This window comes from Orycteropus afer, unplaced genomic scaffold (assembly GCF_000298275.1).
Source record: "Orycteropus afer afer isolate SDZICR_OR568_19922 unplaced genomic scaffold, OryAfe1.0 scaffold00558, whole genome shotgun sequence".
NCBI classification, from domain to species: domain Eukaryota; kingdom Metazoa; phylum Chordata; class Mammalia; order Tubulidentata; family Orycteropodidae; genus Orycteropus; species Orycteropus afer.
In genome coordinates, this window is record NW_006922145.1 from 613,835 (window position 1) to 628,591 (window position 14,757).

Here is a 14,757-nt window from a genome sequence, read left to right on the forward strand (position 1 = left end):
ATCGGGCAGTGTTTCATTCTGCTGTGCATGGGGTCGCTATGAGTCGGAAACGACTCGACGGCACTTAACAACAACAACTAACACAGTGAGCACAGGAGCCTGTGGTGGTGCAGTGTTTAACCTCTCAGCTGTCAGCCAAAAGGTCAGCAGTTGGAACCCTCCAGCCGCTCCATGGGAGAAAGATGTGGCAACCTGCTGTCATAAACACTGCAGCCTTGGAAACCCTATGAGGCAGTTCCACTCTGTCCTCTAGGGGCGCTGTGAGTCCGAATCGACTCCGCAGCAACAAGTTATATAGTAAGAAGGAAAGAAGTGGAGAAGTCATAAACAGTACAGAGTGTGGAGGGGGCAGTGGAGGAAACAAGACTTCTCCAAGTGTACCTTCTAGAGTTTTGACATAGGAACTATGAAAACGTTTTACATATTCAAATGAAAAACTAGATTTAAAAAAAGCAAATCCTAAAATTGAAAAGAAATGGAAACAAATTAATCGAGTTATCAAGTTGGTGTACAACATACATAAGAATCACCTTGAATGACATCTGAACACAGCATCTGTAAATCCCTAATGATGTATGTTCCAAGGACAAGAACAGCTGCAAAACACTCTTAAACTTTCCTTAGAGGTTTTATTGTTATAAAGGTTTGAGAACCACTAAGAGCTCTGGTGGTGTAGTGCCTAAGGCATCTGACTGCTAACCAGAAGGCTGGTGGTTCAAACCCACCAACCACTCCTTGGAAGGAAGGTTGGGCAACCTACTTCTGTAGGGATACCACCTCGGAAACCCAAGGAGGGGTCGCTATGAGTCGAGTCCGACTCGATGGCACATAACAAGAAGTCAGAAGAAAGAGAAGGAAAACAGACTCTGACCATTCAACACAGGTGGTCTTTTTTAAATTGTGGTGAAGTGACACATACCAAAACAATACAACTCACACATTTAGGATTTGATGACACTGAGTGCATTTTTCATGCTGTGCTACCATTATCATATGCTTCTCCGAAACAGTCCACTACCATGAACGTGAACTCCATGGCCCCTAGTCGCCAGCATGAACATGAACTCCATGCCCTAGTCCGCCACCATGAACTTGAATTCCATGCCCTAGTCCACCAGCACGAACATGAACTCCATGCCCCCTAGTCTGCCACCATGAACATCAACTCCATGCCTCCTAGTCTGCCACCGTGAACATGAACTCCGTGCCCCCAGTATGCCACCGTGAACATGAACTCCATGCCCCCTAGTCCGCCACCATGAACATGAACTCCATGCCACCTACCGACCATCCTGGCTTAAAGATAACTTTCAAAGCTCTATCACTAAATGGGAAATGAGCAGGAGAATTCAAAGTGGTCTTGATTCCCTGTGGGATTTATCCTGTTGTATGTAAGCCTCAACAGTTTAATACAATTATCCCACAGCAACCAGTGACACAGGAAGAGGATCAGAGAAGGTGGGGTCTGGAGGACAGGGAGCAAACACTGCTCAGAGATGAATCCAATGAAGGCTGAGAAATGCCCATTGGGCTTGGCACCACAAACCTACTGGGGAAATAGCAATTCGGGCACACGGAGAGGGTCAAAAATCTGACTGGATTCCAGAACCTGAGCTTTCATTAAGTTTTCACTAAGTTCTTATGGCTTTTAAAATAACAAATGCAAAAATGTCATTATTCTATAATCATTTCACACTTCCCACTTACGGAAAACCTCTAAATACTACTAGGCATTATGAAGGAAAAGTTCACTACAGAAACAAGGCAAGAGGCAAGTGTAGTTGAATTAACTATACTGTCAGATATGTTCCAATTACACACATATTAAAAAAAAAAAAACCCCGAGGAAGATAACTTCACAAACAGTACGTTTGTTACCTGTACAGGGGGAGAGAGAGCATAAAAGCCTTACCATCTGGGGTGCTTTTAGAGGCATGCAAGGATTTTTCTTGATTTTTCGCTATCCTGTCAAATTCACTTAACAAGTTTCTTTTGATTGGCGGTTCTCCTAAAAAGAAGTTTCCATAAATGTTTGGAGCAAATAATACCAACTTTATTTTTCACACGTCTGTTGCTGTTGCTACCTTACCGCTGAGCTGATTCCCGCTCACGACGACCCCGTGTGTGCAGAGTACAGCCACCCCATACGGTTTTCTAGGATAGGACCTGTTGCATCTTTCTCCCACCGAACAGCTGGGGAGTTCGAACCACCAACCTTTGGGTTAGCAGCTGAGTCCTTAACCACTGCGCCACCAGAGCTCTGTTTCCAAAAAAAACCCAAACTCACTGCCATCCAATCGGATCCAATTCATAGTGACCCTTCCTTAGGTTTCCAAGGTGGTATCTCTACAGAAGTAAATTGCCCAGTCTTCCTTCTGAAGAGTGGCTGGTGGGTTTGAACCTCCAGCCTTCTGGTTAGCAGTCAAATGCCATAGAGACTACGCCACCAGAGCTCCTAGGGCTCTTTGTTTATGTAGCTTAAACCCATGGCAGGGCTGTCTTCCAAAATGCCTTTGCGTGAGTCTGAACCAACAACATTTCAGCTAGTAGTTGAGCACTTAACCATTTGTGCCAACAGGGATTAGAGTTCATTTTTAAAAATTAAAGGACTGCCTCTTAGGTTAAGTGAAAATTACATAATTATACTTGAACAAGTGACCCTTTTAATTTGGAAGAGAAAATTCATTTTTAAGTATCAATTTTGTTTCCATTAGTTTTTGACCATTTCAATATTTGATAGGGTCTACCCAGTAGGAGGGAGCTCTGGTGACGTAGGGCCTAAGGCATTTGACTGCTAACCAGAAGCCTGGCGGTTCAAACCCACCAGCCACTCCTTGGAAGGTTGGGCAATGTACTTCCGTAGAGATACTGCCTCAGAAACCCAAGAAGGGGTCACCATGAGTCGGGTCCAACTCGATGGCAGTGAGTTTGTTTGTTTGATCCAGTAGGAGCTAAAGATAAACAGAAGTCCCTGGGAGGCTCAAATGGTTACTGCTTGGCTGCTCCCTAAAGACTGGTGATTCGAGTCCAGTGAAGACTCCTCAGAAGAAAGACCTGGTGATCTATTTCCACAAAGCAGCCACTGCAAACCCCACAGAGCACAGTGCTCCTCTGACACACGTGGGGTCACCACGAGTCAGGATCAATTGAATGGCAGCTGGTTTTGTTTTCTTTTTTCCAAGAGATAAATAGATGTTACCAGACATGACAGGTAAGCTACTTTTAAATAAACTAAGTGTAGCTGTAGGTTTACTAGCAATAAAGAAAAACAAAATTTCTTCCAAGAATCATTTTTCAGGGAGTGGTATTAAATTCAAGGAGGAACTTATTACATAGGCCCTTGAATTCAAATCAGTGAGTAGGAGGACAGATTCAAACCCAACAGCTGCTCCGCAGCAGAAAGATGAGGCAGTCTGCTTCTATACAGTTTGACAGCTCTGAAAACCCTACGGGGCACTTCTACGCTGCCCTGTAGGGTCATGATGAGTTGGAATCAACTCATTGGCAGTGGGTTTGGGTTATTATAAATTTACTACTTGGCCCATAAAGGAAACTAGGTACATGTGACCTGCACGTTGTTGTTAGGTACCGTCAAGTCAGTTTTGACTTATAGCGACCCCATGTACAACAGAACAAAACGCTGCCTGGTCCTGTACCATTCTCCCAATCGTTGCTAAGTTTCAGGTCATTGTTGTAGCCACTGTGTCAATCCATCTTGTTGTGGATCTTCCTCTTTTTTACTGACCCTCTACTTTACCAAGCACAATGTCCTTCTCCAGGAATAGTCCTTCCTGTAACATGTCCAGAGTATGTGAGCCAAAGTCTGGCCAGTCTCATTCTAAGGCACATTCTGGTTTTACTTCTTCCAAGGCAGGTTTGTTCTCTGACCTGGATAGTATGTAAGTAAGCAAAACTGTATCTATGAGGATAAACCAAAACCACACTCACAGTCGTTGAGTTGGATCCAACTCATAGTGACCCCTCCTTGGGTTTCCGAGGTGGTATCACTACGGAAGTAGTTTGCCCCATCTTCCTTGTGAGGAGTGTCTGGTGGGTGCCTTAGGCACTACGCCACCAGAGCTCCTATCTATCAGGATAATGTAAGGGCAAAAAGCACCAAGTGAAGCAATGACCTGACTGGCTTCAGTCTCCTTCTCAGAATTAGGAAGGGACTGGCCAAGAGCCTTGTGACAGCTCAAATATTCTATGAGCCTGTAACTTTGTAGCAGGAGACAGTTTAAGGTTTTCTTAAGCTGAATGTTTCCTAGAAGCAAGGATGGTTAAGTCTGACTCACCATCAGGAAAGACCAATCTCCAGAAAAGGACATCACATTTGGTACAGAAGAGAGCCAACGAAAAGAAGGAATTTGTCAGAGAGATAGATTAACAATGACACAACAATGGACTTCAACACTAATAATTATGAAGCTGGCCCAGCACTGAGTAACGTTTCCTTCGGTGGTACTTAGGGTCACCCAGAGTTGGGGCTGACCCGCCAACCACTACGCATTGTGAGTGCCTCCCAACCCAGGCGGTTCATCTTCCGGTGCCTCATCGGATTGTGATCCGGTGGGTTCTCATTGGCTAAACTGTGGAAGTAGATCACCAGGCCTTTGTTCCTACACCACAAGCTAGCATGCCAGGACCACTCAGGTCTTCAGTTTTTAATGTGCATACCTAAAGGGGGAAAGAAAAAAAAAAACTTACCAGCTGAGACAACTGCATTTCTTCTTTTGCCAGTTCTCAAATTTGACTCCAGGCAAATTTTCGAGCGGGTGAATTGAGAATGTCTGGTGTGACTTGGGGGGTTAGAGTCTGTCAGCTCTCCGTCCTCCATAAAAGCTCTGGCAATCTCTACCGCTTCCGTTTCAAAACAATTTTCTGGATCCTTGGAGTAAGTCGAACAAACGGCTGTATTTGTTTTCACAGGAAGATTCGAGAAAGTATGGATTTGACCAGTTTTCATTTTCACATTTCTAGGCAAAGCCTGTTCTTTTCCCACAAGATGAATGTTCTCAACAGGTGATACTTTTGTTCCTAATGCCGACTGTTGTTTATCTTGCTTATACTGAGAGGCATGTGGAGAAACACTGATGGGTGGAAAGTTTTCTGAAGAAACACTTTCAATATTACAGTTATTTGATAATTGATATTCCTCATTGTACCATTTTTCCATTTTGGAGTTTACAGAGTGCTTCGGGATTCTCTTATCAACACCAGGAATAGCAAGTGTTTTTGATACATCTTGTCTAAATGGAGGTGACTGAGGATTAATTTCAGTTTTGATTAGATCAAATTCTTCCAACATCCCCTTAACTTTGTGTAAGGCACTTTCAGAAATTAAGACCTGTTTTCCACTTGCTGTACTAAATCCAGAGGAGGCACATGAAATTACATTAGATGTAAAGCATTCCTGGAGTGGTGGCAATTCTTTTTTAGTATGTATCATAGTGTTTTTGTCTCTTGTGACCTTGTTTGAATGTTCTTCATCACTGTTGACAGACACTTCGGAAATGAGATGCTTGGCACTATCTCCTATCTCAGAAAGCACATGTCTTGCCTTCTGTAATGAAGCATCTGTCACCTGTACAGGTTTTCCACTTGCTGTGTTGAAAATTCCACATGCATGTGTAGACGAGAGTGACTTGGGAAGTGTCTGCATGTTAAATTTCCATATATCAGAATTTTTCGTATCAACCTGACAAGGTGCTGTTTCAGAAACTTTATCCAACGCAGACGTACTTTGGTTATGTTGTAAAATGTGTTCACTTTGAATGTCATCAGAAACCTTATGTGAATGCATATTGCATTCTTCACCATCTAAAGAATTAGGAAAAATATTTTCTTCTGAATTATCTAGTGCTTCATGGCAACCTGGCACAATTTTCGTTTTGTAAGTGTCTGTTTTACTCTCAGTCGTTTGTTTGATGATCTCACTACAGTTGTCTACAAATTTCTCTCTTACTCTTTTTATCGTCTCCTGTGAAACAGAGACTATTTTACCACTTGCTGTGCTGAATACAGGTGGTCCGACCTCCAAATTGTTTGAATCAGACATAGGGAATTCAATGGCTGCATTTTTGCTTTTGCATGAAGTATCAGTCACAAGTTTCTGAACACAAGTATCTTCATTTACAGTTTGTGGGTGTGTGTTTGCTTTTCTTATGGTTGATGTTACTTTGGAAACACTAATGTTTTTTCTTTCTCTGACATTCTTCACCACTGGCTCAGTACGAGAATTGTCGATTTGTTTTTTTGAGCGAGATGCTGACTTATTATGTACCTCATTGGGATGACAAAAATAAGAATTGTATGAACAGCTGTTACTTGAGTAACCTGAACCTTGTTTTTCTGACAGATTATTTTTGTCATTTTCTGTTATGCTACTATTTGAACTGTTTCCATATGAAGGATTTCCTACACAATCCCGAGGGTCTTCTTTTAAACAAATAACCTTGGCAGCATTCATTTTTCCTGGTTGATTTTCCAATTCGCCTTCTTGAAGCCATTTTTTTGCTTCAAATAGTGATGTCGGACTCACAGAAATTTTCCTCCCATGCCCTGTGTAAAACACTAAAGCTGGATTTTTGTTGGCTGAATGGTCTGTGTAGCAAGTTGTAGGACTTTTTGCTGGTTCTCTTTCTCCTTTTTCGTCTACTTCAAATTTCAAAGAAATACTATTTGATGTTTTGAGATTTTCAGTGTGTCTGTCTGAATCACTTAAGAGCCCTGTGGTCTCATTAAAAATAAGGTCTCTCTCATTACCATCTAGAGATTCCTCCATTTCTTCAGACTTTGAGATGGTGGCTGTCTTGAATGTGTCATGTGCTAATTCAAACCCTTCTTTACATTCCTCTTTCTCCTTTAGACTCTGTGCCCCTTGATGTCCAACACTGGAGATTTCACTAGGAGTATCCTGCATTTTTTCATCAAAGAGATTTTTCACTCTGTCCAAAGATTCCTTTGCAATTTTCACTTTTTTTCCACTAGCTGTATGAAAACCCAACATGGTGGGTTCTCTGATCTTTTCAATTTCACATGTGGGTTGTTGGCAGATAGTCAGTAATTTATTTTCGGTACCAACTGGGTGAGATCTTTCCCATAGTTTGTTTTGAATCATGTCTCTTTCCTCATAACCTGAATTGTCCATTTTGTCCTTTTTTATGTCCGAAGGCAAGTCAGAGTTCAAAGAGTCTGAGAAGTTATTCAATTCTTCCTCTGCATACTTTGTATCAAATAAATTTACAACTTTACTTAATGACCCTTTGGAGACACTGATATTTTTCCCACTTGCAGTCTGAAATGGTACAACACATACATCATAATCTTTTACATTTTGCTCAATTTTATTAGAAGTTGATTGTTCTTTATTTGAAGTATCAACATGAAATGTTTCTTCAGCTTTCACAACTTCCAAACAAGTTAAATCTGACAAACCTTCTTTAATTTCATTGTTTCCCTCCTTCACACACTGGTTAGATATTTTTAGGAGCTCTGGTGGCAGACACATGTGGTCATCAATAACTCGTGGCAAGTCATTTTCATCTTTATGAATATAAATGGTATCACTTTTACTTGAATCATTGTCACCAGATTCTCCTAAGTCACAAGTCTTTCTACTGGCACCAGTGCATTTGTTTTTTTCACTGTCTATGTTTCTCTTGCAATTTCCAGTATTTCCTTCAATAAAAATGTCAGCAGTCATGTCAATATTATTTTGTAATATAAGTTGGCATTTATCATGTTTTTCACCATAATTTTTATCATTAAGATTTTTTATCTTAGACCCACAAACAAAAGAAGCACACTGACTTGAAGAGAAGCTTCTGAGACCTTCTTCTGCAGAAATGTCCTCACTAAAATCTTCAATGTCACTGAACAGTCTCAGAGCTCTTTGCAGGGCTTCACCAGAAACGTTGATTTTTGTGCCAAGAGCAGAACAAAAGCTCGTAAATTCCATTTCCATTTTCTGGGTTAAACAGCCAGAAGTACTTTTGTCACGGTGATTTTTCAGCAAGCAAGCAGTCTTTGGTGTATTTCCGACAGCACCATCCAACATCTTGCTGTTGTCTACCCGACTGATGGGTGGGATATTAGTTGTGATGCCAAGACCAACATCTTTCCAATTCTCAGAAGCGTTATTCAAGACTGTCATTTGGTTTTCACATCTTGCAAATGTTTTAGTCTCTATTACGTGCCTTGGTTTTCTGAATTGTGTAAATTCAAACTGACTTCCTGATTCTTCCAATATAGTAGAGAGTTCTGTAATTTCTGCCTTCTGGCTAGGTGTTAAATTATAGTTTGAATTGAAATCCTGCTTTAAAAATGAAATCTGAGGAGCTGTGTGATCGATGTCACTGTCAGGCACAAATGCACTACTCAGCACATCTCCCGATACAGAATTAATTGCTTGTAAATCAAGTGCATGACGTCTGTTTAGTTTCTTTTGATTATCTAACGGTACAGCATTTACAATTTCAATACAAGCTAAGCCTTTAGGACACTGTTCTTCAATATCTTGGAAGAGCACTTTGCTTTTCTCAATGCTGTGTTCCGAGAGTTTTATCTCTTTATTGGAAGCTGTTCTGAAAACACCTCCAAAACCGTAATTTGAAATTGGATCTGAGAGTCCTGTACGTCTTTCCCCATAATCATTCTTCTTGCTTGATTTCACATTGTTCTCTAAGGAGATGTCTGATTTTAAACCCTGACTTAGAGTCACTTTTTTTAGATGTTCCTTTTCACTATTTCTCTCCTCCTCTGTAGGATCATGGACATTTGATGAGTCAAAAGCCTTTAAAGTCAGTACTTGGGCTGCTTGTTTGTCACCTATGCCTGAACACCCTGCCCAGGTAGAGCTCCTGAGAGTGGGCTCTTTGACACAACTGAAACTTGCCTCATGATGTCCCTCACTATCATCTATGATGACCACATTCTGTGTATTCATCATCTGAAAGACACAATTATCCTTGTTCTCTGGGTAAAGTTCTTCGGAGTTTGGAACGATGGTCATTTCTGGAATTAAAGCAGTTGCTTCTTGGTCTCTCTGGACTACTGTGACATTTGTATTTTGGTTAAATTGCACCTTCATAGAAGGTGATGCTACCTTCATGTACTTTTCAGGTGGTGAAAGCTCAGCTTTTTGAAAATTTTCATTTAAGACACTTATTTCTTGTTTTTTTCCCATGGGAGTATTTTTAGTGAATTCAAAAGTGGCTTCACAATTCTCACGTTTTAGTTCCTCTGACATGTCACACGAATCTTTTTCTTTAGAAATCACAACTGGGTTTTGTAGAGGATCCTCGGAGCCAGGAGTTAAAATCAGAGTGCAGGCATTATCATGGTCATGTAAAATGCTTTCCTGGGACTGAAAGTGGGCACTGTATCCTACTACTGACTGTTGCACTGCAGGGTGCCATGTTGCAGCTAAGACCTTTGCTCTGATACCTGAAACTCTTTGGATTTTTGGATGATCTTCACCGTACCTTTCCTGTTGGGCCATCAAAAAGTCAGTTTCTGTGGTTATAAATGACTTCAGTTCTTCTGTATTTATTTCTTTTTCTTTGTAATTAAGATCCTGAGATATTACTTTATTATTAGAATTGCCTTCATTCTTTGAACTTGTTCTCAGAATTGTCCCAAATGAGCTGGTTAGGGACAGAGTTGGTTCTTCAGTGTTATTCTGTATACTGCTTCTTTTGACAGGAGAATGCAATAAACCTAAGCATAAAGACAGAAAGTGACAAAATGAAAGGTAGGTGTCATCAATCACGTTCACTAAGTATTTTCAACTAAGTTAAGAAGGTTATGTATAGACAAAACTTACATAAAAAGCAGTAAGTGAATGTCACTGCCCTAAACAGAAAGAATTCTACAAGCTGGTTTTTTTGGGGGTATAATGTGTATAAATTCCATCTAAATTAGTATACGGTTCAAGGAAGCAACTAGCTACTATACATAAAATTACAAGTGATTTTTATTGGAAAATAATATCATAAAGTAATAAACCAAAAAAAACCAAAGTCACTGCCGTCGAATTGGATCTGACTCATAGCAACCCTTCCTTGGTTTTCCAAGGCGGTATCACTACGGAAGTAGATTGCCCAACCTTCCTTCTGAGGAGTGGCTTGTGGGTTTGAACTGCCAGCCTTCTGGTTAGTAGTCAAATGCCTTAGGCACTATGCCAAAAGTGAGGCAGAAAAAAGGATTTAGAGATATACTGTTGCCTTTAGTTAACCCTGGTTTCATATTAAAAAGAAGAAAATTTTTAAAAGCAGGCTCTCCATAAAGGCCTGAAAGTTATCTAACCTCAGTTAGGAAGCCAAATAAGTACATTGCTCTGGTAAGTTAATTTTCTCAAGCCTCTGAATTTTCTACTAACAATTCAAAATTTCTAATCAGTTAAAGTCACTTCATTGGTTTTAACTCTGATATCTAAAACCAAAACTAAACCAAGCTCACTGCCATCAAGTCGATTCCAAATGACAGCCATACACATTGGGTTTCCAAGGCTGTAAATCTTTGCAGAAGCAGATTGCCCCGTCTTTCTTCCACAGAGCAGCTGGTGGGCTCGAACCACCAGCTCCTTTTCCTATTTAAAGCAGCGAACATTTTTCTCTGGAAATTAATCCAAACCTAAAACAGCTTCTCTCTACTCCAGTCCCACCATGCCATTACCACTTACTAAAACTTTCTAGGAGGGAGATAAAATCTTTAAAAAATAATAATAATAATAATAAAAATACAGTGTAGCTACTGAAAAGCACAGGATTGTTATCGGGTGCCAGGGAATCAATTTAGACTAGTAGCACCTCCATGTGACAAGAGTAAAATTGCCCCAGATCATTCTCCCAAGGGCTGGCTGGTGGGTTCAAACCACTGATGTTTCACTTGGCAGTGAAGCACTTAACCGTTGCACCACGTTGACGAGTAAACAGTTGCCAAAATAAACACTGAGTTTCACTGTGCACAGTCTGGACACCCACAGATACAGCTCTAACTTTAAGCAATTACCAAATATTTAAGAAAACTATGCAACAAAAAATTGCTACTTTATTTTTTATACTGGCTTATATTAAATTAAGGAGCTCTAGTGGTGCAGTGGTTAAGGCATTTGGCTGCTAACTAAAAGCTCAGTGGTTTGAACCCAACCAGCCACTCCACAGAAGAAAAGATCAGGCATAAAGATTTACATAAAGATTCTTCCATAAAGATTTCCAGCCTTGGAAACCCTATGGGGATTGCTATGAGTCAGAATCGACTCAATAGCACTTAGTTTGGTTTCGTTTTGGTATATTAAATTTAGCTACCAGTTACCTTTCCCCCACTGTTAACATGCTTCAGAGAAAAAACATAGTATGTAACACAATGATTTTTAGAGTTGTCCAGGAGCTCTGGTAGCATAGTGCCTAAGGCATTTGACTGCTAACCAGAAGGCTAGCGGTTCAAACCCACCAGCCACTCCTCAGAAGGAAGATGGAGCAATCTACTTCCATAGTGATACTGCCTCAGAAACCCAAGGAGGGGTCGCTATGAGTCGGGTCAAACTCGATGGCAGTGAGTTTTGAGTTAGTTTGCTACCAAATAGTTACAAGCACTTTTTAAATTAAAGCAGAAAATGGTTAAAATGGCAAATTTTTGACTCATCTATATTTTTATGCAAATAATACGTACGTTCTACGTTTGCCAATCGTTCCCCCCATGTAAGAATTTTTGTAAGACTCTATGCTAGTGCTTTTTCACACATTGGTGTGGGAAAATTAGCATACCTCCGGAGAGGAAGGGATAGGTTAGCAAACAAAGTAGACAGTGCATGTTATTTGCATAAAAACACAGTATATTTTACCACAAGTTAAAAAAAAAATTAAAGCAGGAATTTAGTAGCCAAGCCTTTGATGTTTATGAAGCTCATGCTGTGTCTCAAGAGTGACAGTTGCATCTGAGTAAATTGACCCAACAGGTGTGAATGAATTGATTTTGGACATTGTTAATTAAAGGCCTAAATAAAAAATATATGTAGATAGTACCTGAGCCTGAGACTGACTACAAGGCAGGCAGATTAAAAACAAAAACAAAAATAACTATAAAAGGAGAGCTGGGTGTATGCTTAAAAAAAAAAAAAAAAGATGAAAGAAAAGAAGTTCACGTGTTCAGAGAAGAGAACATGTTAATGATATGCAGTATCTGCAGTGAAGAGGCACCTGGGTCGGCAGCTGCAGCTGTCAGGGGTGCTTTGAACTGGGCTGGGCAGTTACTTGGTCCAGATTCTTGATCCCTCTCCATTTTTCTTCCTGGGAAAGATGCTTCATCACTTATAGAATAAATAAACTTTCTTGTTTTCTTTTTCAGAGTGGATATGAAACTTGCAGTCTTCAAAGTCACACCATTATGTGTGGGGGTGGTTGGGCCGCTTCCACTAGGACCTAAGCAGGAAGGGCCCCCTGTCTGGGAGCAGCGAGCATCTCGTGCCAGCTCACTCTCGCAGGCTTCAGACTTTTCTTTAGAGTTTGGATGAGTCCGATGGGCTGAGAAAATGGCCCCACAAGTCTCTTCAGGGGATTCTCTGATCCTGAAAATAGCCTTTTTGGTTCCCTGAAGCAGAGAAGCCATTGGAGAAGTTGGAGACATTGTCTGCTTCACTGTGAGAACAGCATCTTCATGAGGCACTGGACACTGCCCTTCATCGCCCTTCTTTACCACCACTTCCTCCTGCAGCATCTTCTCCGTCTTCGGTAGACTTGAAAGACGTGGTGAAGAATTTTCTGAAGTGATAAAGATGGTACCTCCTTCCTCTGTGTCTACCAGATCTTTTCCTGAATTATTTTGGTCACAAGAAGAAAGAGGCTGCAAGGTTATCTTCTCCATGTGTGTTCCATTGAGGCCTGAGGGGGTCAGCTGAGAGCACTCGGAGGGTGAAGGTGCTGCCACCTCCTTGGAGATGATGTCACTATCAGTCCCAGTGGGTTCCTGATCTGGTGCATTTGAGTCAAATACAAATAAACGCTCCTTTCCTTCCAGTTGTTTCAGAGCTTCTTCACATTCACCAGCTTCTGTTTCACTGAAAGGTGCTTCCCTAGTCTTGCCAGTTTTTCTTTTTTGTATATTTCCTGTTTTATGTCTAGTAATACAGAATGAAAAACTATCTTCTTCAGAAACATTTGTTCCTCTTTCATGTACTTGTTCTTCTACAACATTTGGCAATGACATTCCAAAACGGTCTTCACAGTTATTCACGTCATCACATAAATTCCCTAGCGTTTTCCCCAATTCTGTTAAAATTTAAAACAGAAGCACAGTAAAAAAAAAAAAAATTCTAAAGCACAGCCATAAAATTTATACTATTCTCACAACCTTTCTTGTATTGTAAAGTACATGCTAACTTGTATGTAAAGAGCTATCCTTTCTTTGGCTAATCACCCGTCCCATGGTCTTTTGGTAAAGGCTGATTCTAGAGTATCCTAAGTCCTTTATTCACATGCCAATCCCTAATATCCTTTGCTTTTCAGTTCTACAAAGTTAAAACTCAACTCACCATATTACATATGCAATTTAATATCCTAAGACCTGTCAAACCAGATGCTTCAAATCAATTTTGTGGCCCTCAACAACTGAGAGTAAAATCTAATTTTACAAACACAGAGAGAAATAAATGCATGTGTGTATATATCTATATATGACAGCACAGACACACACCATCTACAGATGCCCGATCCTGTGCATTTTGCAGACATAGACACATACCAAGAAAACTGCAGCATTCTCATGACCTGGCTAATAAGAAATTTGGTCTACCCACACTCACACTTACTTCCTAATTAGAAAATAAGGTGTTTCCACGTTGTTTATTCAAGTAACGGATTTTGTTGTTCTCTCACAGTAGCATCTTGTATAGTATTAACTTAGCATGATGTTTAAACATTTTCATCAAGTTAGATTCTACCCTCAATGACTTGAGATAAAACCCTAATTCAGTAATGAAGAGAGGAGAAGCACACTGTCTTCTCTCTAAGAACAGAGGCGCAATCCTTCAGTGATATCTATTAAAACTAAACTCAGAGCCTTACCATGACTCATCGCTTCTCCTGGATTTGCATTTTCGTTGTCTGGCACAGAAGGGAGAAACTGGCCAATGCTCTTCAGACTTTCGTTATGGTTAGAAAAACAGGTTTTTGAAATCTGCAAAAGTTATTATTTAACATCAATAGTACAAAAGCTATGGCAATTAAAATATATACACAAAGATCCCAAGGTGTGTATGTGTATGTACACATAAATATACACATAAAAAAACAAAGCAAAACTAACTCACTGCCATGGAGTCAGACCCAACTCATAGTGATCCCTCCCTGGGTTTCCAAGGCAGTATTACTATGGAAGTAGATTGCCCAATCTTCCAAGGAGTGGCTGGTAGGTTTGAACCACAAGCCTTCTGATTAGTAGTCAAATGCCTTAGGCACTATGCTACCAGAGCTACATACATATATACATACAAGTAACTTATTCTTAAAAAAAAGAGAGACAGCCAAGTTTCAGGGGAAGTCAAAGAAAATCATATACAAGAGCAGGTTTAGATTCTTCTTGAGAACAGGAACCGGACAAGGATGCCCACTATCACCACTTCTATTCAACACTGGACTGGAAGTCCTAACCAGGGCATTAAGGCAAGAAAGGGAAATCAAAGGCATCCAAATTGGTAAGGAAGAAGTCAAACTATCCCTATTTGCTCATGATATGATCCTATACCTAGAAAACCCAAGA

General features: G+C 40.4%; 1 protein-coding gene across 1 annotated transcript in view; it reads right to left on the minus strand.

The window, feature by feature from the left end:
* Nucleotides 1-14,757, minus strand: part of BRCA2 (BRCA2 DNA repair associated) — a 101,088-nt gene that overhangs the window by 57,768 nt on the left and 28,563 nt on the right. Inside the window, 4 exon segments of the mRNA XM_007955959.1 lie at nt 1,913-2,008; nt 4,708-9,720; nt 12,201-13,268; nt 14,064-14,175. Of these exon segments, the coding sequence (XP_007954150.1) occupies nt 1,913-2,008; nt 4,708-9,720; nt 12,201-13,268; nt 14,064-14,175 (6,289 nt within the window).